Source organism: Nycticebus coucang, chromosome 3 (genome assembly GCF_027406575.1).
Source record: "Nycticebus coucang isolate mNycCou1 chromosome 3, mNycCou1.pri, whole genome shotgun sequence".
Taxonomy (NCBI): Eukaryota; Metazoa; Chordata; class Mammalia; order Primates; family Lorisidae; genus Nycticebus; species Nycticebus coucang.
The window spans coordinates 159,889,635-159,917,182 of NC_069782.1; the positions used below are offsets into that span (position 1 = coordinate 159,889,635).

Sequence of the window (27,548 nt, forward strand, 5' to 3'; positions counted from 1 at the left end):
CAGGGTGACAGTGGACTTTTCAGCTGAAACTTTCCAAGCCTGAAGAGAATGATCATTTAACTTTAATCTTCTTAAACAAAACAACTTTCAGCCCAGAATTCTGTATCCTACTAAATGAAGCTTCAAAATCAATGGAGAAATCAAATCTTTTACTGATATGCAAATATTGTGGAAATTCACTACAATGAGGCCAGTTCTATAGGAAATACTTAGACCTGTTCTCCACATTGACCATCACAATGGCCCACTAGCAAAGTAAACACCTAGAAACTGAGGACAAAACCTAGCTTCCACAATGGTGCAAAGGATAAAACTAAGCAACGGACTTTCACAAAATAAGATGAATAGAACTCCGTAACAGTTATCAGTTCTCTCACTAAATGTAAATGGCTTGAATTTCCCACTGAAGCGGCACAGGCTGGCCAATTGGATAAAAAAGTACAAGCCATTCATATACTGTCTCCAAGAAATAAACCTAACCCTGAAGGACAAATCTGGACTCAGGGTAAAGGGATGGAAAACCAAATTTCAGGCAAATGAAAACCAGAAGAAAGGAGGGGTTGCAATCTCATTTTTAGATACAAGTGGATTTAAAACAACTGAAGTTAAGAAAGACAAAGATGGTCATTTCATTCTGGCCAAGGGAACAATACAAGAAGATGACATTTCAATTCTAAATATTTATGCACCCAACTTAAATGCTCTCAGATTTATGAAACAGATCTTGATTAGTCTGAGCAATATGATATCACATAACACTATAATTTTGGGGACTTTAACACCCCTCTGGCAGAACTGGACAGATCTTCTAAACAGAAATTAAAGATACAAGGGACTTAACAGTCACCATAGAACAAATGGGCTTAATATACATATACAGAATACACCATCCCAAAGCTAAGGACAGCCTATGGAACATACTCCAAAGTAGAGCATATCCTAGGATACAAATAAAACCTCAACAAAATTAAAATAATTAAAATTATATCTTGTATCTTCTCAGACTGCCAGGCAATAAAGGTGGAACTTAACTCCAAAAAAATTTTCAGCCCCACACAAAGGGATGGAAATTAAACAACCTTATGCTGAATGATGGTTCTGTCAAGGAAAAGATAAAGGAGGAAATTGTTAAATTCCTCAAATAACAACAATGAAGCTACAAGTTAACAAAACCTGTGGGATACTGCAAAAACAGTCCTAAGAGGGAAATTTATTGCATTAGATGCCTGCATCCAACAAACAGAAAGAGAGCACACCAATGATCGAATGAATCATCTTAAGGAAATGGAAAAGGAAAAACAATCCAATCTCAACCCTACCAAAAGAAAAGATATAACCAAAACTAAATCCAGAATAAATAAAGTTGAAAACTAAAGAATCATTCAGATAATGAATGAAACAAAAAGTTAGTTCTTCAAAAAAGATAAAATCAATAAACTAGAAATAGAAAAGCAAAATCACTTAATAACCTCAATCATAAATTTAAAAGGGGAAATAACAATAGATATCAAAGAGATACAAGAGATTATCTCTGAATACTACAAGAAACTCTATGCCCAGAAATTTAACAATGTGGAGGAATTGGACCAATACTTGGATTCACACCCTCTCCCTAGACTTACCCAAAAAGAAATAGATCTCTTGAACAGACCAACATCAAGCACCAAGATCAAAGAAACAAATAAAAATCTTCCAACAACAACAACAAAAAGCCTAGACCAGCACCTGGCTTCACACCAGAATTCTATCGAATCTTTAAACAAGAGCTTTTACCCATAGTGTAAAAACTATTCCAAAACATTGAGAAGGAAGGAACCTTTCCCAACATATTCTATGAAGCAAACATCACTCTGATTCCCAAACCAGGAAAGGAGCGAACTAAAAAGGAGAACTATAAACCAATTTCACTAATGAATACAGATGCAAAAATACTCAATAAAATCGTAGCTAATTGATTACAGCTACACATTAAAAATATTATACATCATAATCAAGTAGGCTTCATCCTAGGGATGCAAGGTTGGTTTAACATACACAAATCCATAAATGTAATCCACCATATCAATAGAAGCAAAAACAAAGACCATATGATCCTCTCAATAGTACAGAAAAAGCATTTGTTAAAATTCAGCATCCTTTCATAACAAGAACACTTAATAATATAGGTATAGATGGCACATTTCTTAAGCCGACTGAGGCCATCTACAACAAACCCACAGCTACTATCATACTGAATGGAGTAAAACGGAAAGCTTTTCCTCTTAGAACTGGAACCAGACAAGGTTATCCTCTGTCACCACTACTATTCAACATTGTGCTGGAAGTTCTAACAATGCAATCAGGCAAGAGAAGGATATAAAGGGCATCTAAATGGGAGCAGAGGAGGTGAAACGCTCCCTCTTTACCAACAATATGATCTTATACTTAGAGAACTCTAAAGACTCAACCATAAGACTCCAGGAAGTGATCAAGAAAGACAGGAACATCTCAGGATATAAAATCAATGTCCACAAATCAGTAGCCATTGTATATGTCAACAACAGCCAAGTTGAGAAGCTAATAAAAGATACAATTCCCTTCACAGTAGCTTCAAAGAAAATGAAATACCCAGGAACACACCTAACAAAAGAGGCGAAGGACCTCTACAAAGAGAATTATGAAACCCTAAGAAAAGAAATAGCAGAAGACATTAACAAATGGAAGAGCATACCATGCTCCTGGCTGTGAAGAATCAACATTGTTAAAATGTCTGCACCTCCCAAAGCGATCTACAGATTCAATGCAATCCCCATTAAAACACCAACATCATACTTTGAAGAACTGGAAAAAAAAAATAGTTGTTCATTTCATATGGAACCAGAAAAAAATGATATCTCCAACGCAATTTTTTGTAATAAAAACAAAGCTGGAGGCATCACTCTATCAGACTTTAGACTATATTACAAGTCCACAATGATCAAAACAGCATAGTATTGACACAAAAGATAGAGACGTAGACATTTGGAACCAAACAGAAAATCAAGAGTTGAAACCAGTCTCTACTTGCCATCTGCTCTTCAATAACCACACAAAAGCATACAAAGGGGAAAAGATTCCCCATTCAATAAATGGTGCTGGGATAACTGGATAACCACATGTAAAAGACTGAAATTAGATCCACACTTTTCACCACTTATAAAAATTGATTCAAGATGGATAAAATATTTAAATCCAAGGCATGAAATGATTGAAATCCTAGAAGAAAGTGTGGGAAAAACTCTTGATGATGTTGGCCTGGGGAAAGATTTTATGAAAAAGACTTCAGCAGCAATCACAACAACAACAACAACAACAAAAAATAAACAAATGGGACTTAAACTGAAAAGCTTCTGCATAGCTAAGGACACAGCAATCAAAGCAAATAGACAACATTCAGAATGGGAAAAAATATTTGCATGTTACAAATCTGACAAAGAGTAGATAACTAGAATCTACAGAGAACTCAAATTAATCAACGATAAAGAGCAAACTATCCCATCTATCACTGGGAAAGGGACATGAACAGAACCTTCTGTGAGGAAGAGAGATAATGGCTAACAAACATATGAAAAAAATGCTCATTATCCCTGCTTATCAGAGAAATGCAAATAAAAACCACCCTGAGAGATCACCTAACCCCAGTAAGATTATCCCACATCACAAAGTCCCTAAGTTGCAAATGCTGGTGCTCTTACACTGCTGGTGAGACTGCAAACTAATACAGCCTCTTTAGAAAGAAGTATGGAGAATCCTCAAAGATCTCAAATTAGATCTCCCATTTGACCCCACAATCCCCCTACTAGGCATCTACCCAGAAGAAAAAAAAAATCATTTTATCATAAGGACATTTGCACTACATTGTTTATCGCAGTTCAATTTATAATCACCAAGATATGGAGACAACCTAAATGCCCATCAACTCAGGAATGGATTACAAACTGTAGTGTATGTATACCATGGAATACTATTCAACTGTAAGAAAAGATGGAGGCTTTACATCTTTTGTATTAACCTGGATGGAGCTGAAACACATTCTTCTTGGTAAAGTATCACAAGAATGTAAAAGCAAATATCCAACGTAGTCAATACCAATATGAAGCCAGTAGAGGATCTAATTCATGCTCACATAGGAAAACGACTCATTTCAATTCACCTTGGGCAGAGGGGGAATGAGAGGGAGGGGGGTTAGGTGCTCCCACTTAATGGACACATAACGTAGGGGTGTATGGTGCACCGTTTGGGTGTGGGACACAACTAGAAGATGAACTCTACCTAGTAAATTCAAATATTGTGACCTGGTTGTACCCTCACATTAACCTGAAATTAAAAGAAAAGAAACCCACAGGATTGAAGAAATGTGTGCAAGTAACTGGATGAGGCACTTGTATCCACATGTGAATAAAGAGATCTTACAAAGAAATGGGAAGACAGACAAGAATCTCTGGTATCAGCTCCGCTGTGGAAGCCCTCGCTCCTGCCCTCACAACAGGAAAGAAACTGAAAATCAATGACTTTCCTTGGACTCATGAAGCAGCATGGGTCAAAGAGCCCCCAGTACCCTGAAATGGACCAAGAGCTCCCACGAGACCAGCCGGCTGGGAGCTGTGGCTGAGGAGCACACCTGCTAGGTCTGAGGACGTGCTCAAGGCCCAGTGTGTGAAACTCCCGGGTACGGTCCGGGGCCCCCACCCTTCTGTGTGTTCTGCCTCCGGGAAGCCCACCAGGTTTCGGTGAAGAGCCAAGAAAGGGCCCCTCTGGGCCCCACATGGGGAGGGGAGTAACCACACGAAACGTGCCCAGAGTGTGCTCCATAGCAGTGGGGAATTTGCTCTCCATGGAGAACACTTGTCCCATGTGGGAGAAGAGTGTTTTCCTGACTGTGCCCCTCTGGTTTTTCTCTTTTGCCTAAGGGAAAGGAGGAAAAGCTGAGACAACTATGAGGGACACAGGCCCACTGAGACTGCACCTCCCCACAGCACTCCCAGGGACCCTGCACAGTGGCAGGGACCCCACACGGTGACAGTGATGCTGCACCGTGACAGGGACCCCACACGGTGACAGTCATACTGCACCATGACAGGGACCCCACACAGTGACAGGGACATCACATGATAACAGGGACCCCGCACAGCAACATGGACCCCATGTGGCGACAGGGATCCTGCCGATGACAGGGGCCCCACATGATGACAGGAACACCATGGACAACACCATGGACACTGCGCCATGACAGGGTGACAGGGACGCCATGTGAGGACAGGGACCCTGCATAACAGAGACAATGCACCATGACAGGGTGACAGGGACCCTGCGTGGTGACAGGGGTTCCAGGTGAAGAGCTGCAAGAGGCAGCCTCTCTCCAAGGAGGACAACTTGGAAAATCCAAAGACAACAGCGGAAACAAACAGGGACCCAGAGGAGCAGGAAGCCTTGTGCACCCCCAGCTGCAGACACAAACCCTGCCCAGCCACACAGACGTGAAACCTCCACTGTCTTGCTTCGGTTCTTATCAGTGACATATCACATCCAGCTGTCAACAGACTTCAAGGCAGACTAAAAGATGAGGAAAAGCCCACGGTGTGAAGAAACAAAGCAAGCACCAGGATGGACCAGACACAACACAGATGTCGGAATTATCCAACAAGGAATTTAAAATACCTGTGATCAATTTGCCAGGAGCTCTAGTGGAAAGTGGAGAACATGTGAGAACAGAGGGGCAAGCAGAGGGACAGAACTCTGAGAAAGAATTGAGAGGAGACGCTAAGAATCAGAGCCCCGCGGCAGAGATGAAGGCTGCCAGTGAGGGGCTGGGCCCAGACAAGGAGGGCGGCAGTGAGCCTAAGACGTCAACTGAAACCTCCCAAACTGAAATGCAAAGAGAAAAAAGAAATGAAAAGATGAACAGAATATCCCAGAACTGTGGGATAATTTCAAAAGGTGTAACACCTGCACAACTGCAATACCAGCTGGAGAAGAGAGACCAAGAGAACAGAAGAAACAGTCGAAGTAATAAAAGCTGAAAATCTTACGAAGCCACAGGTCAGGAGGCTCAGAGAACACCAAGCAAGGTGGTATGAAGACGTCTACACCTTGGCATGTCACGCTCAACCTGAAGAAGGTCAGCAACAAGATCTTGGATGGAGCTGGATGGGGAAAAATCCTACTTATAAAACCATGAAGAACTCGTCAGCAGCCATGCAAACAAGAAGAGTCAGGGCAACAGCTGAAGAGTTTGAAGAAGCTGGGCCAGTGGTGCGTGCCCAGCATCACTGCTCCATCCACAGCCCCCAGCCTCACCTGCCCCAGCCATCTCCTGGGCAGGTCAGCACTGACACCCTGGGCTCTGCATACTGTCCATGCCCTGTTCTCATATGAGGGCACCCTGGGCCTGTTTCTATATCCCAAAGCCCCAGCTCTGGAGATGATCTGGTTACGTGGAATTCACACATTTAATAGTGGGATGCATAAGAATGCCCACCAGCACCTGCCAACCATCCTGTGACTCAGGGTGGCTCCTCAATGCAGTCTCCACAGCCTCCACCTGCAATTCCACCCATAGACACCAGGGTCAGCACCAGCAGTCCTGGAGGGGGCAGTAGGTGGGTGCCTCACCCACCCACAGGACCTGTGTTATCTAAAGACCGAGGGGCCCAGCCCCCCTTCACAGTGAGGAGGGACTGATGCCCATCTTCCCAGCCCACACAGGGCCTACAGGTCTGAGGGGTCGCACAGGGGCAGGGACAGTGATCGAGCCCAGCCTCACACTGTCACCCTGACACTACACATAACTATGGCTGCTCTTTGGTGAACACCAGCCGTGACCTGGTGTCATGGGCTGAGTGGCGTCCCCCCGAAAGGCATGTTTTAATACCTGTGAACACTACTTAATCCTAGGTACCTGTGAATAGGACCTTAGTTGGAAACAGGTCTTTGCAGATGGGTGAGCTGTACACACAGTGACCAGTGTCCTTGTAAGAGGGTGGAACAGGTGCACACATGGGAAGATGGCCATGTGATGACAGAATTGGGGACAGGAGTGATGTGTCTAAGAGCCAAGGAATGCCAGGGATGACAGTGCAGCCCTGCTCCAGGAGAGGCTCAGCGGGGCTCTCCCTCCCTGGGAGGCCTCAGTGGGACCACCGCGCTGTCTCTGACATTTAGGGTCAGCTCTCCAGAGCTGTGCCACTACCTGTCATTTGTCTGGATAGCCCCAGAACGCTAATGCATCTAGCCAGGTAATGCCACAGCTGCTCTCAGGGGCCCTGCACAATCCGCCTCAGAAGAAGCATTCGGTGAGGAAGGCAGGAGGTGGGTCCTGGGCCTCCTCAGGACCTGGGCAGACCATCTGCCCGACTTCTGAGATGTGTGGTCTGCCAGGGTCTTGCAGGACCCTGGAGGGGAGGACCCTGGCCCGCTGTGCAGAGGTGTGGACAGGGGCCCTGAGCCTCTGCGGGGAGCCCCCACCCCCGGCCGGCACCCACCGACTGGGAGCTGTCGCGACTGTTGTCCCGGGACTTGCTCTTGGCCAGCCGCTTCTTCTTCTTGTGCAGGGGTCTGGACTCCAGAATCATCTCCTCCAGCTCGAAGGTGGGGTCGCAGTGCAGGCGGCCTTTCTGCGGGGACAGGGTGCTGAGCCAAGGCCTGCAGGCCTGCCGCCCACCCCTGAGCCACCATCCGCAGGCTTACGTTGGGCACGAAGCCCGGCTCCACCTTCTTCTCCATCAGGTCATCCCACGGCACTCTGGCCAGCGACGGGGCTGCCCGCATGTCCTGGAGGCAGGAGAGCCGGTGCTCGGGGTTCACGGTGAGGAGCTGCAGCGAGGCCTGAGTCAGACAGGGCCCCAGGCCTGGAAGCCCTGCCGGACCAGCCCTCGCATGGGTTGGCCAGGACGCCCTAGGAGGAGGAGGCCTCCAGGCCTGAGGTGCAGAAATTTGGCACATCTAGGGCCATGTAAGGGAAGCTGGCACTGACTTGGGAAGAGCAATGTGCTCAGCCCAGCAAGGTGACAAGGCAATGTGGTTTGAGCAGTGTGGGCCGAAGCCGTGGTGCCCAAGGGCCACCACAGACAGTGTCTGCACCAGAAACATCCTGCCAGGATCCGCCAGGAGGTGGCAGCCGTGGCCTAGATAACGGCTCTCCCTGGAACAGTGGGCACACAGCTGGCCTGACAAGCCACTTACATCTCAGCATAGCCCTCCACCTCCCGATGGGTTCCAGGCAGCCAGGCGTCACCAGGGCAACAGTGTCCCAGCAGCCAAATGCCTCTGCCCGGTTCACCAACATGTGTGCCCCTGTCTTTCCAGGGGAAATGCCGCCAACCCCATGCGAGGTTTCTGAGGCATGGCCTCCCACTCGGGCCCTCTCTTGTGAGACACCTGGGCAGGTGTAGCCAGTTTCACAGGGCTTGGAGGGTGAAGAGGCTCACTAGGGGTGGGGGAGGACACTGGCAGGCCAGTCCTTGCTGAGCCTTGAGGCAGCTTGGCTATAAGTGTGAGGGGGGGGAAGGGCTGCTGAGAGAACCGCCAGCCACAGCCTCACCTTCCGCAGCAGGGCCACCATGTCCTTGGACCAGCTGGGCACATACTGGACACTCACGGTGCTGAACAGCTGCACCAGGGACTCCACTGGGTTGCTCGAGTGGATATCATAGGGTCTCTGGGGGCAGAGAGGCAGCACTGGGCAGGCGTCCTTACCCCTGCTCACCTGTACCCTGAGAGTGCCACCCTCTACCCATGTGCAGCACAGCTCTGAGTGCCACACAGAAGAGCTGACGGTCCATGCCCCTCAGGTGTGTGGGAAGGGCTGCCTCCACGGAGGGGGTCCCACGGCTGGCTGAGGGCTACCAGCGCCTTGGACAGCCCCCGTGGGGGGCTGAGTAGGGCAGTATGTGGCCTGGGGCAATACCCAGTCCCCTGGTCTCTAGCCAGCCTGGCCATGGCCACCAGAGAGGGGAGCAGAGGGCCCTATGCAGGCACCTTGTGAGAAGTTGTCGCTAGACCATTCTGGGCCCTGGCTACCTCCACAAGTGCCAACATGCAGACCCCACCCCTGGCCCTGGGACCCCACAGTGAGCTTGTGCCCCCTTTACTCAAGCATTTCATCAGCAACCCAGATGATTTGCTAAAGGCATGAGTCCTCCCTGAGGGGGGTGAAAACACCCTGGGCATCGGATGTGGGGGCAGCCATATCCTTCCCTGGCACTCGGCCACCCAGGGCCCTCAGGAGCTCATACCCATCCTCGAAGCAGCTCGTAGGCCATCACCCCCACCGACCACCAGTCCACCTCGAAGGAGTAGCCAGACCCTCCATTAACGAAAGAGTGGAAGATCTCTGGAGCTTTTGTCAGCAAGAGAAAGAACAGGGGAGCTATCAGAGGGCTGATGGCCCTGCCCCAGTCTGGGCTGCCTCCAGAGCAGAAGGGGAAGCCACTGTGTCTGCCCTTCCCGCCTGGGGGCAGCCAGCTTCCTCCAGAATTCCCCCACCGGCCTGCTCTCGGACCCCCACCCCCATGGGCCTACCCATCAGAGGCCCCCACCATGCACCTACCCATGTACGGCTTGGTGCCCGCTAACGCCGTTGCCCGCTCCCCATCTTTTATGATGGTGGCAATATTGAAGTCACTCAGGTGTGCATGTCCTGTGGGCGAGAGGAGAGGCGCAGCTGTCCCATGCCCAGAGCTGTGTCCTTGTGGCCAGGGGCACTCCCTCCCCACCCGCCCGCCTGCCCCTTGGCTGCTTACCCCGCTCATCCAGGAGAATGTTGTCAGGCTTGACGTCTCTAGAGGAGCAGAGGTGAGCAGATGAGTCCTGGGGTTTACCCTATTTCTGCCCTGGAGGCCCTGTGAAGGGCTCCCAAGATGCCCCCACACCCACCCGAGGCAGAGGCTGGGAGACAAAACCAGCCACTCCCTGCCTGGGGAGGGGCATGGCCAACTCCCTCACTCTGGGTTTACACAGCAGGGTACCCCGACACAGAACACAGATGGGGCTGTAGCAACTGCTACAAAAACCACTGCAGGCACTGGCTGTCCTTCCACCCCCTGGCATGTCCCTCAGGAGACCAACTCAGCCTCCGGCCTCTCTCTGCTCTGACTTGGCAGATTTTCCAGTTGAGGCTCAGTGACTCAGTGACTATCCAGTGCCTGAACCACAGCCTGACAACAGAAGCCCCAAGGGTACAGGTGCAGAAATAGGTCTGTTCAACTTTATCATACACCTCATAGTTTGTTTTTCATTTTGTTTTGTGGCTACAGAGTTTCAGCCTAATTTCTGCTTCCTAATTTTTACTTCCTAATTTTATCCACTTCATAATCTGCTTCCTCACCTGCTTCCCAATTTCATCTGCATTAAGCTAATGTGAAAACAAGCTTGAGCTCCCCAGGGACACAGTGGAGGCACTAACAGAGAGCCTGCGGTTAAACAAGAGGCCATCCAATGCGGCCAGGCCCTACAGTACACACGGGAGAGCCTCGTGGGGCTTCTAGGACAGGGCCCGCCTTCAGGTGACCCCAAGTGTACAGCTGTGGGGCAGAGCCAGAGGCAGGGCTGCAGGCACATGTGGGGAAGAAGAGCCAGACCAGGTCCTGCTGGGTAGTGGACACCCCTCAGGTGGCAGCAGGTGCCTCACTCTGCCAGGTATGCACATACCTGTGGATGATGTGTTGGCCACGCAAGTAGTCGAGGGCCAGAGCCATCTCACAGATGTACAGCCTCACCGTGTCTTCAGAGAACTGGACGTTCTGTTGCAGGTGGTAACGCAGGTCCCCACCCAAGAGCAGGTCCACCACCATGAACATGTCCTCCTCATCCTGGAAGGAGTACCTGTGGGTCCCAAGGGAGGATCTGGCATGTGCATGGCTGGGGAGCTGGTCAAACTCCTGCCACAGCTGACACACACACCCTTGCCTAAGAACCACAACCCCAACGGGCATTCCCAGGAGCAGGGCACAACCCTGGGCATTGACTCCGCCCCTACTCAGGGTTGCTCTGAGCCCAGACCTTCAGGAAGGACAGAGCAGCCTGTCCTGGAGGTGGCCCAGCTGGGGCAACAGACACCTGTGAGTGACAAATGGAGTGCAAAAATAACTGCACATTTCTGGGTTCTTTTGGACTGCCCTGATTTCCTTTTCTGTAAAATGGGGATAAAAATATCTGCCTGGGAAGATTGTTAAAAAAAATGAGGCTGTGGGTGAGATTCTTGGCCTACCGCTGGGCAAGGGGCTGCATGTAATAACCAGCAATCACAGTGGTGATGAAGGTGTGATGATGATGGTAACTGTGATGGTGTGATGGATCACCACAGTGACAATGATAGTGGTGACAATGGTGGTGATGTTAACGCTGATGGTGATGGTAGTGACGGTGATAATGGTGACAATGATGGTGGTAATAAAGATGATGGTGATGATGATGATGGCTGAAGTAAAACTACACTTTAAGGATCTCCTTTCACTTTGCAATTTCTTTTCTGAGCTCTCAGAGATAACTCTAAGTGTTAAATGATTGGATCGTTCCAGAATAAAGTCACAAGAATTCATTTTCATGTGACATTCCTCAAGGCCCCCATCTGCATCCTCAGTGAAAGATGGCCTGGGGAGGGTGGTGCAGAAGAGGGCCTGGGGGTGAGCCTCAGAGCAAAGAGGACTCAGGATGCCAGGCTCCAGGCTGGGTCTGGGACCCGGGAGAGCAGTGGACAAGAGCAGATGGCCTCCCACACCTGGAGGCGAGGCTGTGGTGGCCCTACCTTTTGTAGTCCCAGCATGGCTGGGGATGTCCCCTGGAAGGCTAGCTATTGGGATAGGACACGAGCTGCAGCAGAAGGGAAGTGAGCTTCCTGCCCTCTGAGCCAGCCTATGGAAGTGCTTTGTCGACAGGAATGTGTGCACAGCCCCCACTCCCACCCCTATGAGAGCAGGGGACTGGGTACATTTTCCACGGCAGGTGAAGGGCTTCACCCCAGGAACCCATGCTGACTGTGGAACCATATGGCCTCCCAGATAGCCCCAGGCCCCAGAATAGAGAAGTCCTGGGTTGTCCCTCTTTGCAAGGAGTCTCAGTGCCAACACTGCTGCTGAGTGTTAACCCCAGGTGGCAGCCTATCCTGGGGCACTGGGGACCACAAAGTGATTACCTCTTCCCCCTACTGAACTCCCAGGAGTAATCACCCCATTTGAGGATGAGGAACCTGATCCAGGACTGACTGTCCCTGGCCATCGGGTACCAGGGCAGGTTAAAAAAGGGGCACATGGCACTTGGACGCTCCCAGAGCCATCACCCAGGATGCTGAAGACAAGACCACAGGCTGTAAAGCCAGGGTCCAGCTCTGCCACCCCTTGGGTTGCCCAGAGACCAGATGGCTGTTAGTGCCCTGGGGCCACAGTGGTGAGGACAGTAGCTATATGCTGGCCAGGGGCTGTGGGGACAAGGCTGTGGTGCTAGGGAGGGCCACAGCCATTCCCTGTGTTCCCCATGCCAGGGGCTGAGGCCTTCATCTGCATCTGTCTGCCCAGCAGCATAGCCCAGCTCTTTCCACTACCAAGCTGCAGGTTAGAGCCCTATGACACTATTCCTGAGCCACACAGCCTGTAGGAAGTGGCCATGTTCACTGTGGCATCCTCCCTACTGCGGTAACCCCAGGTAAACAGCCAGGCAGGGGCCCGTCCGGGCTCCGAGAGCATCCCTGGAACAGCTGGCTGCAGACTTCCTGCCAGCAAGGATGCTCAGGCCCCTGCTCTTCACTATTCCCAGACACAGCCAGGCTGCCTCGTCCTTTATGTATGGCTAAGGGAGACTCAGGTGACACATGGGTGACATACAGAGGGGGGACCAGGACTGGGACCATGACCGTTTGTCATGTGACTCTCCAGCTGCTCGGAACACCTCATGCTTCATGGGAGCTTCTGGGGACCTGCCTGGGAGCACATGGGAGATCCCAGAGCCCCCTGCGGGAGGCAGTCAGGGTGGACTCCGAGTCAGGCTGGACCGTTGCTCCAGGGAGGACTCTCTGGGACAGGATGGACTTCCCAGCTACCCAGGGCTCTGGCACCACCCAGGGCTGGGCTTGTTGCTCATTTTCTGAAAGGAGCCCAGGGTCGGGCCCTCAACCTCCCAAGTGACTCAGCGCCACAGCGTCCAGGCATGGGGAGGGACACCTCTCCCTCTAGGGAGGCCCCAGGCTTCCAGCAGGCAGAGGGGTGCTGCATTAACTCGTAGGCGCCTGGAGCCCGTGGCCCAGCTCACCAGAGGTTCACCAGGAAGACGTGCTCAACCTCCTGCAGGATCTCCAGCTCCCGGAAGACGTTGCGGACCTCGTCGCGCTCGATGCACTGCTGCTTGTTCATGTACTTCATGGCGTACATCTTCTCCGTGTCGCGCTTCTGCACAATGCACACCTGCAGGGCAGAGGCCACTCAGCACCGCGCCCCATGCGAGCGCCATGCCTCTGCCTCCTGGCTGGCAGGATCCACTCTGCATCTGGGATGCCAAGTCTGCAGCAGGCAAGCTGAGAACACCCAGTGCGAGCTGGAGCTGCTGGGCGGAGGGCGGCCGCTCACCTGCCATGGCCAGGCAGAGGACTTCACCTCCCACATGCCAGTAGCACTTCCCCGGGGCTGGGGGCAGGTGGGGAATGGCTGGGAGGACCCACCTCAATGGGGCCCTGCACCTCGGAAGCCATACCAGCTACCTACCTACAACCTCATCAGGGACGGCCACCTGGTGCTTCCAAAGACCCCCCACCCCCCAAGTCCCGGCATGGCAAGAGGCAAGTCCCTTCCACACTGTCCTACAAGGGCAGAACCACAGGCACCAGGTTCCCCTCACAACGGAGCCCTCCATGATGTCAGTCTCCACACACTCAAGGTGCGATACCCTATAGGAATTGAACTGTCGGTGTCAGCTAGCAAGGTGGCTAAGATGTCGCTAATTGCTTGCAGACAGGATCAGTGTGAAGGAGCAATGAGAGATGTAAAATGAGCTAGGGTCCCTGGTGGCCAAGGACATCAGTCAGAATTGAGGGTGAGATCTCCAAGCAAACCAGGAATAAAGACAAAAACTGTGGGTTCTGGAGCCACTGCCCTTTCTCCCTGCATGTCATGGAGTGACTGCTCAGGACAGGTGACCAGAAGCGTTCCCGAGCCCTTCCCTGGCCTCAGGTCCTGGATCTTTTAGGACAAGGAGCCTGGGGGTGGAAGACATGAAGAAAGTGTATGATTCTGGAAAGCAAAGTGGATGGGAGGCTGCCCCAGGTTTCCTCACCCAAAGACAGGCAGCCTGGCACTGGGACCTCTCGGCAGAGTCGGTCTCAGGCCATACCTGCTAGATCCAGCCCTGGGAGAGACCCACATTCCCTTTTCCAGAAATGAACCCAAGACACGAAGTCTCTACATCTGAGTATGCTCACCACAGTGCTGTTTCCACCACCCAGCATCTCACATAACCTTAACACCTAACCACCTGATGACAGGGAACAAGTAAGCTCAGTGAAAGACACGCCACACTGGAATAAGACTTGTGAGGACGTTTAACAGCAGGACAACTTTTGTAAAGCCAACACTGCTGTTAAGCTGCCCCATTTAGCAGGTGCAACATGGAGACGGCGCCGGCCTGGGCAGGAGCCGGGCACAAGCACTGCTACACTGGCAGGTGGGCACATGGACAGCCCCTTCCCCTTTGTGCTGGTCTCTGTGACATCACCGTGAAGGTGTCTGGAGACAGACACGTCTTTCGCACATCTTTTATCTGTGGTGTCAGGTTTTTGGGGTTTCTGGACATGGCAGCTGAGCAGCTGCTCTCAGCCTGAGCCCTAAATATCTTCCAGGCATGGGGACCTTCCTACGCCATAGCTGTGGTTTCCAAGGCAACAGCACGCACACCAGCACACAGGCCACCCCACAGGCCCACGAGAGGCTGAAACCACAGGTGACCCCATGGCACAAAGGCGGCACCTTGCCAGAGCTGGGCTGCTCCAGCCCAGCCACCCTACAGCCCAAACCCACAGCCTAGTACAAACCCAGCCAAGCCCCTGTGCAGGTCACCAAGACTCCACAAAGGAAGCCCCCAGCCCAGGGACACAGGCACGGCCTAGACATGCATGCTTCTTGCTTCTGAAGACCACTCTTCAGTCCCAGTGTAGGGAGGGGCAGGCATCCTGCGTGTGATGCTGTGAGGACTGAGGACGGGTAAGAATATGCGGGACAAGGCAGGGTGCAGGCTGCAGGTGCACAGAGCCGGGCCCAGGCCTGGAGCGGAGGCCACCACTCACGGTGGCACAGACAGAGACGCAGCGTTTCCTGCCTCCCTGGTCCTTGGGGAATAGAGAGGCTGTAGCCCACTCTGCAAGGGACCCAGTCCCAAAAGCATCAGCATGTGAGCTTGGGTCTGGGCAGAATTTCCTTGGTGGGGACAGTGACACTGCCCTGGGGCTCCTCCCTGGGAACTTCATGGGCTGGGGGTCCACCGACCAGACACTGTGGGGCTGGAGAGCAGGAGGCACCAGGGTGAGCATGCGGGAGGGATCGGCTCATGTGCTCGTGTTCCAAGTCCTCCCAGACTCAGCCCACACACCCCAGGCAGTCCTGTCTGGAGCCTGCTCCAGCATCACAGCCTGTGACTCCTGTGACCCCCGGTCCACGCAGGTGCTGCACTTGAGCACTTCTCGAGGAGATGTGTGGGTGAAAAGCCCTTTGCAGGCAGCTCTGCTCCCTGTCTAAGCGATGGCCCAAGGGTGTCCACATCCCAATCCCTGGAGCCCGTGGTGTGTCCCTCGCCTTGGGGGAGGGACTCAGCAGGTGCAGCAATACTAGACTGGATTATCTGGGTGGGCCCTGACACTGTCACGTGTGTCTAGGGGAGATCTGAGACAGCAGGAGAAGGCAATGTGACTACGTAAGAGGTACTATGTGGCCGGCCTTGGAGACAGAGGCCCCACACCTGCCTCAGAAGGCCGGGCTCCCTCCCTAGCTGGCTGCCTTGACATAGGGCACCCAGGGCCTGCCGAGAGGTCTGACATGTTTTCCTGTGTTCCCGTGTTTTCCATGGCCTCCCAATCTGAGGAAGTCACCCAGAAATGCAGACTGACTGGGAGGAGAGGACAGAAACCACAGACACAAAAATATGACTGCACTTGGCAAGTTGTGATCACAGCAGGTGAAAGCCACCACCTGCTCACACCTGCTCTAAGATTGCTCTCCCTGGACTTTGGAGCCCAGGACTAGGGGGCAGTAGGTCCTCCTCTCTTAGGAGGCTGCCCCAGCAGAGGGACAGGGGGGCTGCCGAGGGCCTCCGAGTCTGAGGCCAGGGAGGGCAGCCCCAGAGCCTCAGACACTCCTCATCCCCCCACCAGGGCTCCCTCAGTGTCCACGGCCGGCTGAGTCCCCCAGGGCTGCACTTGCCCCAGAGACTGGTGGCCCTGCCAGTTCTAACTTAGCAGGTGGAGAACCACTCCTTAGGGGCCTGGGCTTGTGCCCTGGAGCTGGGGGCCCTGGCTGATAACAAGGTATTAAAATTGGCTCAGCCAGAAACACAGCAAAATTTTCCAATGCTGAAATACAAGGCCACAGGCCTAATGGACCCAAACATGACTAAGTCCCACTCCAATAACAGGATCAGCTCCTAATCGCATGGACCAAGTGCAGGTGCAAACCACCGCCACCCGGCCCCCTTCCTTGGGTCAGTGGACGCTGCCCTTGTGGAGAAGAGCCCTGACTTCCCAACAGGCCCTAGGGTCCAGCCAGGCAGGGCCACCTCTGACATCGAGGGAAATCAAGGCAGCCCAAACCGGAGGGAAGCCTGTATAACGCGGCCACTGCTGCTTACACTCAAGGATTCAGTGAAATTCGGAAGGAGGAAACCCTCTGATGCTTCCAGAGTGGATACTGACAATCTCGGTTCCCCATTACAGGAAGGATGGGCCGTCGCCCCCCGGAGGCCAGAGGAAGCCACGCCATTTGGACTTGGGCAAGAATCCCACCAGCTTTGCTGATACCAGCCCTGCTGGAGGCTGTGCTGCCCCCCTTTCCCTGGATGGGCAGAACCCTCGTGTGCAGCCTCCTTGATGAGTCAGAGAAGATCCCCAACCCTGTGAGGCGGCAGGAGATGGCGCCGCAGAGAAACTCAGTGTGAGCAGGGCCCTCCACCCCTCAGCACCATGGAATGGATAATTCTCTGCTATTCGGCAGGCATGTCCACCTCCAACCTCAGTCAGGCCCCCAGGGCTTCCATTTGCACTCGAGAAACGAACCCAGAGCTTCCACTGAGAGGCTGGAGTGGACGTTGGTGCTAACTCTATCTTAGGCACTGGCCCTTCTCCTGGGCTCTGGACATCAGGATCTGGCTCTGGACATCAGGGTTCAGCCACTGGTGAGGTCCCTGCTCTGCCTCTCTCCTGAGAATCCCACATGGCCTCCACACCATGTCTGGAGTGGGCCAGACAGTGCTCCTTCATCTCAAAGCCCCCTTCCTCTTCTCACCCATCTCCTGGGTCCATCCCAGAACAAGAAGTTCCTGGAGACAGCTGGGATCTGTGGCAAGGCATTTTTTATCCCATTGCCTTAGGTTTATCCCCTTAAAAACTGGGAAATGCTGGAGCCATGGGCCTGGGCCTGGCCCTTGGTCCTTGGACTGTGTTCTCCTTCCCTCCCCAAGTACAAGCTTGGGCAGCGCGCTGGTGAGAGCCTCATGCCAGGTCTACACCCAGCCACTGGAGAAGAGTCCCCAGGCCTTGCAGCTGGAGGGCAGACACCCCCACCCACTCCTATGAGCCCAGACAGGGCAGGGCAGAGTGGCTCGGGTAGATCTGCTCAGCTGCAGAGAGGGAGAGGGCATGTGGGTGGACGGGGCATGCAGGCCAAGGAAGGGGAGTCAGAAAGAAGGGAGGAGCCCACCCAGAGTTAGGGCTGGCACCCAGAAGCTGGAGGAGTGGGGTGCGGGACGGAGTCTGGGTTTCCACCTCAGATAGCCAGCTGAGCTCACTGATCCAAAGCCAGTAAGGCCTTGAAATATCCATCCAGGGCAGGGGGCTCCTGGACCCCCAAAGGGACCTCCACCCCAGTACCTCCCAGGGGCTGTGCCTGCAGACACTTCCACATTGGTGTCTTGGGGCTCCCTGGGGTCTCCGGCCAGGCGCCCACCTTTTGAGGAACTGCAAGACCCCTAGGGACGAGTGGAGACCCACCTCTGCCCTACAGTTGACATTGCACGAAGAACAGATCTTCCCTTTGAAAGCCCCAAACACCCCTCATGCAGCTGTGAATCTGCAAGATTGAAAAGAAGGTGAAGGTCCTTGCCACTGTTACAAAACCAGTTGGCGGGGACAAGAATGGTGGTATTCAGGTGATTACACTTCGCAAAATGCCTAGATATTATCCCACCAAAGATGTGCCTCGAAAGCTGATGAGCCAGGGCAAAAAGCCACTTAGCATGTGAGAAAACTGCAATCTAGCATCACACCCAGGACCACGCTAATTATCCTCACTGGGCGCCACAGAGGCAAGAGGGTGGTTTTCCTAAAGCAACTGGGCAGTGGCTTGCTACTTGTGACTGGACCTCTGTCCCTCAATCGAGTTCTTCTACGAAGGACACACCAGAAATCTGTCATCACCACCACAAAAATTGACATCAGTAATGTTAAAATCCCGAAGCATCTTACTGATGCTTATTTTAAGAAGCAGCAGCTCTGGAAGCCCAGACACCAGGAAGGTGAGATCTTCACCACAGAAAAAGAGAAATACGAGAGAACAGAACAGCGCAAGGTTGGATCAAAAAGCCGTGGGCTCCCAAATTTTACCAAAAATCAAGGCTATTCCTCCACTCCAGAGCTACCTGCGATGTGTGATTGCCTTGACAAATGGAGCTTACCCTCATAAAATGGTGTTTTAAATTTCTTAAAAAGAACATAATTAAATGGCTGATAGATTAAAAACAAAAAGTTACTCAGGACCCGCCACAGGCTGGCAAACCAGCCATGACCCCCAGCCTACCCTGCTCCCCCAGGCGAGGTGCAAGAGCTTCACCAGAGCCCACCCGGCCCCTCTGGCCACAGGCTCAGCCACAGGAGGTCCAATGTCAGTCCCACACAGGCAACGTCAACAGTTTCTAAAGCTGGGAGAAAGTTAAAAATAAAGTGTTTCATTTACAATAACAAAAAATTATACATAACATCATGGCCTGGGCTGAAGAGTAAGAAACACCACACCTCTCCCCAAGGAGCCCAGCACCCTTCCCTGAGGAGCCCTGGCCTGCTGAGGCTTTGAGGAGTTGCAAGTCTAGAAAGGCAGAGGGCTCAGCGTGGGCCTGAGGCTCACATCCAACCTGAGGGGTCACATCCCCCTCACACACCACAGAGTCGGCCCCTCAACCGGGCCTGGTCCTAGAGGGGCCCTGGAGGCAGAGACAGACCCCCACTCATTCCTGGGGCAGCTGTGTCCAAGCAAACTGCCCACCAGCTCATGGGAAGGGGGACTGTCCTATCAGTGATCCCCATGATAATGTCCCCAGGGTGACTTCTGCGGCTGGAATTCCATTTCCTGGATTCAGAACAAACACAATTAGGCAGGCTGGGGTGGAGGGAGCGCTGTGTAGATGCAGGAGGCCTTGTAAACTCAGGCTGGAAGCGGAGGGAGGGCGAGGGGTGGGGCTGGGTAGGGGCCGGGGCTGGGAGGATACAGGGAAAGCGCGTCCAAGCCAAGAGAAAAATGCATTGATATCTTCTAGTCCTGATTACTCCCACCCGGATGATCTGCTTTGCAATTAATTATGGCCAAGTCACCTGCTGGACACCAGCTGGACAGCACTGGAAAGAGCTGCATGGGGCAGGGCTGTGTCCTGCCTTTGCTCCTGGAAAGCCTCCTTCCAGGTTCCAGCACCAATTACACAGGTGCAAATGGGCCACATGCTCATGGCTGGAACCTGGGGGAGGCTTCTGCTGGGGCTCACGAGTGCTTGCACAGGCTCAAGGTGGGTGTGACAAGGGTGCATTGGCAGCACCCCTCCCTCCTGTCCTCCTTCTAATGTGGCCAAGGGATGATTTCACCCCAGGAGGGTGGGGGTTGTGTCCCCACAGCTCACAGACTGTGGGCTGGACCATCACCAGCTTCCTCTGCAGCCAAGAAGAAAACCAGCATCTGGGGTGTGACTTCTCCAAGTCCAGTCCACCAGTGGGTTTGACCATGTCCCAAGTTCATCAAGGCTGACCTGTCTTCCCAGAAAGGGGCAATTTTGTCCAGCAAATGACATCCTTCCCAAAGAGACCTTCAGAACTCCACTGGATCTGCCACAGTGCTCTGGCAGGGCACGGACAGCTACACCTGAGCAGGTGCACCGCTGGGGACCCAGCCTGGCCGCAGGAGGACGGGCTCCAGCCACATCTTACTGTGCTCCTCACTCCACTGACACATCTCTGACTCGACAGATGACCCAAGCTTCCTCCTTCACTGCAGGGAACGTTCCACTAATTTCTACTCACAATAAAACGTCACTGTACCTTTATGCTCAGTAAAGCCAACTGCAACAAAATCAGCCACCGACATTTCCAACAGGAAGCCTCTGGGAGCCCCACACCCTCCTCAGCAGATGTGAGGGGACTCCCAGCCACTCAGGGACCCCCAGCCATGTGGACCCCTGCACTTGTGCCCTGCTCCTTAGAGACAGAAACCCCATCAAGGAGATTTAAAAACCAGGCTTTGTAACCAGCAAGGAAATGCAAATCAAAACCACAATGAGCTCCTACCTCACCCCCACTGGGATGGCTACTATTAGAAAAATAAATAAAGCAGAACAGAACAAGTCCTGGGAGAACGCAGAAAAGCTGGAGCCTGAGCACCGTGGGTGGGCATGTAGACTGGGGCAGCTGCTGTGCAAACAGTTGGTGGCTCCTCCAAAGTTAAACACAGAATTACCAAATGATCCAGCAACTCTGCTTCTGGGTGGATGTACTGAAAACAGGGACTCTACAAGACAGCTGTACACCCATGTTCATGGCAGTATTATGCACAGTAGCTAAAACAAGGAACGCCCCACATAATCCACGGGGGGAATAAATGGATAAACAAAACGTCACATACATGGACTTTGGAATACTAGCACTCTTAGCATTAATAAAGAGAATTCTGACATGTGCTATGACGTGGATGAACACTGAGGACAATTTGTTCAGGGAAATAAGCCAAACCTTGTAGGCTACCACTTAATAAGTGCACTGGGCTCTCTGTGCCCCCTCAAACCTGACCCCCAGACTGACAGTATGATGAGAGGGAGGGGATTAGACCACAGGCTGGGGCCCTCATGAATGGGATTAGTGCCCTCAGAAGTGCTGAGGACATCTCTCTGCCCATCTTCCAGCCTGTGAGGACGCAGCTCAACAGCTCCATCTGTACCAGGAAGAGCCTCCAGCAGACACAGAGTCTGCCTTGGACTTGGCCTTCCAGCCTTAGAACCGTGGGACCAGGTTTGTTGTTTAAATCACCCGCTCTGCAGTCCTTTTATCACTCTGAGCAGACTAAGACGTAAGGCACTTAGAAATGTCAAGTTCGGAGGGGCAAAAAGTAGAACAGAGATTGTCAGGGGCTGGGGGCGGGGACTCTGGAGCCCATTTACCAGGGACAGTTTCAGTTTTGCAAGATGACAAAGTTGTCATCTAGAGAGACAGTGCACAACAATGTGAATACCATATTTTGCCATGTATAACGTGCACCCACATTTTTTGCCCAAACTTTCAGGAAAAAAATCTTTCATTTTAATTTTTAAATTCATATTTTTATTTATTTATATTTAGGTGCTTTTTGTATTCTAAAGGAATCTTAACATTTACTTTTAACATATGGCACAAGAAATTTTATGTAACAAATAATTATAAAACACAAGAACAGATACGGGCCCAAGAAATTTTATGTACCAGTAACAAATTTACAATATTTACACATCATAGAAGGCCAAGAGCTCTTCGTCACTGTCAACATCAGAAGCATTGTCTTCTTCAATTTCTACATCACCAGTTTCTTTGGAAGAGTCTCTTTCTTTATCTCAGTAAACCTTCTTGTCTTCAGTTCCATCCACAGCATTGCTGATGCTGCATGTTTTAAACAACTTCACAACCTTGCTTCTTGTCACGTCCATGCTCTCAGGATCCAGTCACCAACCTGGGTGATGGATGCTTTCTTGGTTCTGCCTGTGGGTGGTAAATCATCACCAGCTGGCGGCATCTGCGGCCTCCACTCTTCCTTTCTTAGGGTCTCAAAGGGCTTGTTTACTGACACATCGAGGGGTTGCAGGTGTCTGGCGAGCCCACCAGGTATCACAGCAAGTTGGGTTTTCAAGTCTGCTGCAATTGCTTTTACACTTTGTGTAACATGGCCTTTGAAGTGATCAGAAATAAACAAAGCTGTTTTTTGAGTAATCCTCCGGGCCTTGTGACCAGACTATGTTAAACCACATTTTCATGACTTCTTCATTCACCCACCCTTTTTTATGCATGTGGACAGTAACTCCAGAATCTTTTCTTTTGGAAACAGTTTTCTTTTAAAGATGATGAAAGCCTATAATTCCAGTACTATGGGAGGCCCAGGCAGGTGGATCGCTTGAACTCAGGAGTTCGAGACCAGCTTGAGCAAGAGTGAGACCCCGTCTATACTAAAAATGAAAACTGCGAGGCAAGAGGATTGCTTGAGTCCAAGAGTTGGAGGTTGCTGTGAGCTATGATCCCAAAGCAAGTACTCTGCCCAGGGTGACAAAGTGAGATGCTTCTCAAAAAAACAAACCAAACAAAACAAAACACAAAAAGATGATCATAGGTGACAGTTTTGTCCCATCTGCACACCAGCCTAGAACAACCATGAAATGTGTTTTCTCACGTCCACTCGTTTTCATAGCCATGGTGCCTGCTCCTTTGACGTCCACAGTTCTGTTTGATGGCACATCAAATGTGAGTGGGGCCTCGTCCCCACAGGAAATGTGGAATAGCTCAAAGTTGTAAGTCTTTCAAAGGTTGATTACATAGGAACGAAATTCTAAAACTTGACTCTCACAGGCTGCTGGAAGTTTTGGACAAGTTTTGTTCCTGTCCTCATGTTCAGACTTTTTCATTAGTTAAATGAAAGTTAAAACACCATTCAGGTGTCCCAGAGAAACCATCAACCTTTTTTCTCATCTAATCCTTTTACCCTCTTTTTGTATCATCTTGGTTGAAACCGAGATCCTAGCTTGACGCTGCTGCAGAATCCACGTCTTCACCTCCAGGCCCACCTCCGGCCACTCTGGAGTTCCCTTGGCACAGCCTTCCTCTGCCTTGGCCTCTGAAGAAGCTTCTCCTCCTGCTGTACCCACACCCTGACAGCGCCGTCCGTGAGAGGAGGGCCCGAGTGCCTCGGCAGCCCCACCGCCGGCTCTTCAGCATACTTAATAACCGTTAACTCAAAGCCTGCAGTGCATGAAAACGGTTTCAACATTTTTGCAAGGGATTTTCCAATAGTTTTTGGACAGATGTCAGCTGGATTGCTAGCTCTCTAAAGTGTACAAAGAGAAATATGTCGCTCTTTCTTGGCCAAAAATGCTTTCACTGCAAGTTTGTCGTGAGTTCAACGAAACTGATTACCACATTCCAGAGTATCATTCTGCATACAGATATCAGTATTGCTTACCCGGGTTACAATTTTAACACACAAGCATAAATAAAAGAATTAAAACATGTATATAGGTATGGAATTAGTATCACCCATGTATAATATGCATCCTTATTTTCCCTCAAAAATTTGGGCAGAAGAGTGTGCATTATATACTGGAAAATGTGGCATACTTAATGCTACAGAAATGCATGCCTAAAAGTGGGTAAGTGGCAAATTTTATATCATGTATAATCCCCCATAATTTAGGAAACTGAAAACAAAAAGCAAAAGCTAAGGACCAGATACAACAAGCTTGCATAGTCTATTCCCAGGAGCTGAGGCCGCTGAGGGAGGAACTACAAGTCAGAGGCCATCTGGCTGGACACTGGGTCATCAGACACAACAAAGACCAGGCTAAGCTGTGGGGCCTTGCCCTGTGGAGAAGCAGGACCATGCTGGGCCTTGCACTCTGAAGGCCTCAGATGCGCATGGCTGCTCAGAGTAGCCTCTCTGGATCCTGCCCCCCACAGTGGATCACTGTCCTGGCCAATAAGGACCAGAGCAAAGTCTGTGACAGGCCTTGCCCTCCTACCCCACCCACCCTAATCTGACATCCACAGACCCCTGGGCCTGAGGGGCAGGAAGGAGCCCTCTACATCCACCACCAACTGGCCTCTGAAAATGAAACCCAGAGGCCGCCTCTGTCAACCCCCCTCTGCAGTGGCCCATTTCTAGGCCACTTGGCTTTTCAGAGCCAAGAAGTGGTCAGAGAGATGCACAGGCCAGCACAGATGGGGTCAGCAGGGGACACCAGGGCTGTGGGTGAGCAAGGCCCAGAACTGCCAGCCTCAGATCCCTAGGCCTGGCCATCTGCATGCACCAGCACTGCCCGGGCTCTCCAGGGTCTCCCGTCTGAGCCTCCCTCCTGAACCCACTCCCCACACTCCATCCCCCCTGCCCCTCATGCGATCCCATTACCCTGGAGGACAGAACTCAGGTTTAGCTGGGAAGATAGGTGGGCAGAGGCCGTCCTGATGCCTCAGTGTCTCTGGCACCTCCGCTCACAGTGATGCTGAAAACTCACCCCCCTCAGAGCTTTTTCAATAGATCTGTGCAAAGGGGCGCAGGTCCTCTGGCTTGTAGGGCCCCAGCCTCAGGTAACCCCATGCATCCATCATCTGTAAGACCCCCAAGAGGAAGTGACTGACCACATGCCCTGGTCTGTGCTCTGGCCACTCAACAAGGCCTTTAGACAGGGACAGCAGAGACTCGAGATGGACAGTGTCCAGACAGCTGCACGGCCAGGAGGGTGAGGCAGAGCCCCCCTGCAGGTCCCCGGACAGAAGTGATTCATACACTGCAGATCCCTTTTCAGAGTGCTCGTTAAGCCTCTTTGAGTTATAATTACCCTCAGTCTCTGCAAATTACAAGGCAGAGTGGGCCAAGAGAACAGAAGGGAAGTGAAGAAATGGCTCCCTCGAGACCAGCTGAGCAGGCCTGGCAGGACGGAGCAGTCGACTACCTGGACAGGAGGGGACAGGGGTGATCTGAGGGCCTATCAGCTGCACACCTTGGTGGCTCAAAGTGTCAGCATGGCTCCTAGATGCCGAGGTGTGGGCCGCGTCACAGGTCTGGTCTGATTCGCGGCACCCTGCTGGCCCCGTGGGATGAGCGCCTACACTCTGCTGGCACACCCAGAGCTGCTGCCCAGATGAGGCTGCTCCTCCCCAGGGGAAAGGGAGCCTCTGGGCCAAGGCAATGGCTGTCCAAATGCCACTGTCCTGCCACGGCCAGCCCTGTCCTCAGAGGCGCCACCTTACCTTGCCGAAGCTGCCCTTCCCGATGGCCCGCAGAATCTGGAAGTGGTCGAAGTTCACTGTGGAAAAAATCAGAGGAATGCCAGGTAATGTGGCTGAAGGTCACACAGCTCCCACCCTAGACCAGACCCCACCTGCAGCCCCTGCAGCTTGCCCAGGGGCCCCTCGCCCTGGAGAGGCCAGACGGGGTGGTTAGAGGCCGAGCCCAGCCAGATAGATGGGCCTGGGGGCTGGGCCACCCCCTCATCTCAGGATCTTCAGGATGGGGGCGTGTGTGCCAGCCAACAGAAGGGTCGGGGTGTGAACTAGCTACACAGCACCTGAGCACCATACTGGGCACAGCTTCAGCCCCCGTCACCCCCAAGTCCCCATCAAAGATTCCTCCAACCTGTGGAGACCACTGACAGGCGGGCCTGGGGGTCTCATGGAAGCTGTGTACACAGAAGCCACGTCCAGATCCCAGCTAGGGCCTCAGTAGCCCCCCCATGGCACCCTGTCTGTGTCTCCAAGAAAAGGGGGTCTTTGCCCTGCTGGGTTCACTATACAGACTGGGGGGCCCACAAACGGCCCCAAGATTAATAATGGGGAGGTGAGGCACAGGTGTGGCTATGTCAGTGACCCAGCATGGTCTGTGCAGGGTGATCCACAGGCCTGCCTGAAACTGCAGATGTCACCATTGCTGATCACACAAGCTTTTCTAATTGTCACGTCCCTCAAGAGAGAAGCTTCCCCACACAAAAAGAAAAAGCAAAAAAAGAAGAAAAAAAAGAGAGAGAGAGACAAGTTCCCCCAGTTGTAACCATGACCTGCGGATGTTAATCCACACTGAGCTATCAGGACTTTGCTGTCCCTTCTAGACGCCTTCTGCTCTGTTCTAAACCTGAGACAAGGGGCAGGCCATCCAGGTGATCAGAACCGCCCTGGAGCCCCTGGGAGGAGAGGGCACCTGCCGCTTTTGGCGTAATCCCTGACCCCGCCTGGGATTAAAGGACAGCCCAGACCCTGCTGCTGCTTCGGGCCCCGCCCCCAGTGCCTGCTGTGAGCAACCCACCAGGGTCCCCACACCACCCTGGGCCCTGCCACATGCCCACCGAGGCTCTCAGCCCCATTTCGGGCTCCTAAAGGAGACGTTGGCTCTTGTTCCGGCCCTGAATGGGGCCATGCAGAGAAGGAACTCCACTAGTCACAAGGGCCGTATGGGCTTTGCAGGCAGAAATTTTGTAATCAGTTGATGGACTGAAAGTCGTCCAGCAAACGCCACCCTCGCACTGAGCGGAGTCTACAGATATCACTGCAATCCCCATGGCTAGTTTCTAAAGTGCCCCAAACCTGAATCTCCAGTCTGCATCTGTAAGGGATGGCTGGGGATGCTTTTCAGGTTTCCACTCAACTTTCCAGCTGCGGCCTAGAGGTCAGAGCCACTTCCAGGAAAAGGTCAGTGGTCTTGTTAAACTCTGGGTGGAGCAGATGGTCCACAGGAAGGCCCTGCAGGGTCATCTTGGGAGGGAGATGCCCAGCCCAGACTAGCCAAACAGGAGTCCAGGCAGACTTCCCAGAGGAAGCAACACCTGCTCAGGACCCAAGGATGACAGGAAGTCTGCGAGGCAAGCGCGGGAGGGGCCAGGCAGAAGCACACAGCTGACCACTTCTCCTTGTGCTGCCACAGCCCACTGAAGTCTCGCCAGGACAGGGACAGGCGGGCTCCTAGCTGGGGCCTGGTGGGCAGGAAGGGCTGAGGCTTCTGAGGGGGTCACCTGCACTGTGGTAGGGGGGCGGCACGGGCTACAGTGAGGGAGCTTGGCTGTATTTAGAAGGGAGAACCACAGTGGGGAGACCTGGGTGACCTGGATGTGGGAGTGAGGTGCAGGGCAGGGCCGGTCAGGAAACAGAGGAGAGGTCCCAAGCTGCACTGGAGAGGCCAAGGCTCTGGGGCCTCGGTGATGGCCACCCACACACGCACCTCCATGGGGCCACAGTTTCCCCATCTGTCAAAGGGAGATGAGGACCCCGCCTTGCAGCTCTCGGGTGCCGTGAGAAGAGGCACACTGCAGCTGGCTGGTCCCAGCCAGGGAGCAGGAGCCAGGGCCAGGTCCTGGAGGCCTCCCAGGAATGCATGTCC

The 27,548-nt window shown here is 52.4% G+C and overlaps 1 protein-coding gene and 1 pseudogene across 3 annotated transcripts in view; one reads left to right on the forward strand and one right to left on the reverse strand.

The window, feature by feature from the left end:
• The window catches only part of STK32C (serine/threonine kinase 32C), a 76,730-nt gene that overhangs the window by 8,058 nt on the left and 41,124 nt on the right, over window positions 1-27,548 (reverse strand). For 2 of the 3 annotated variants that reach the window (XM_053584375.1, XM_053584376.1), the window contains 9 exons: window positions 25,433-25,488; window positions 13,258-13,409; window positions 10,666-10,839; window positions 9,759-9,796; window positions 9,566-9,655; window positions 9,252-9,355; window positions 8,558-8,674; window positions 7,705-7,830; window positions 7,500-7,631 (listed from right to left, as the gene is read on the reverse strand). In XM_053584375.1, coding sequence (XP_053440350.1) covers window positions 7,500-7,631; window positions 7,705-7,830; window positions 8,558-8,674; window positions 9,252-9,355; window positions 9,566-9,655; window positions 9,759-9,796; window positions 10,666-10,839; window positions 13,258-13,409; window positions 25,433-25,488 — 989 coding nt within the window. The remainder of the gene's footprint in view (window positions 1-7,499; window positions 7,632-7,704; window positions 7,831-8,557; window positions 8,675-9,251; window positions 9,356-9,565; window positions 9,656-9,758; window positions 9,797-10,665; window positions 10,840-13,257; window positions 13,410-25,432; window positions 25,489-27,548) is intronic. The other variant, XM_053584377.1, reaches the window with a different exon arrangement.
• LOC128581481 (60S ribosomal protein L6-like) lies at window positions 18,286-18,894 on the forward strand (annotated as a pseudogene).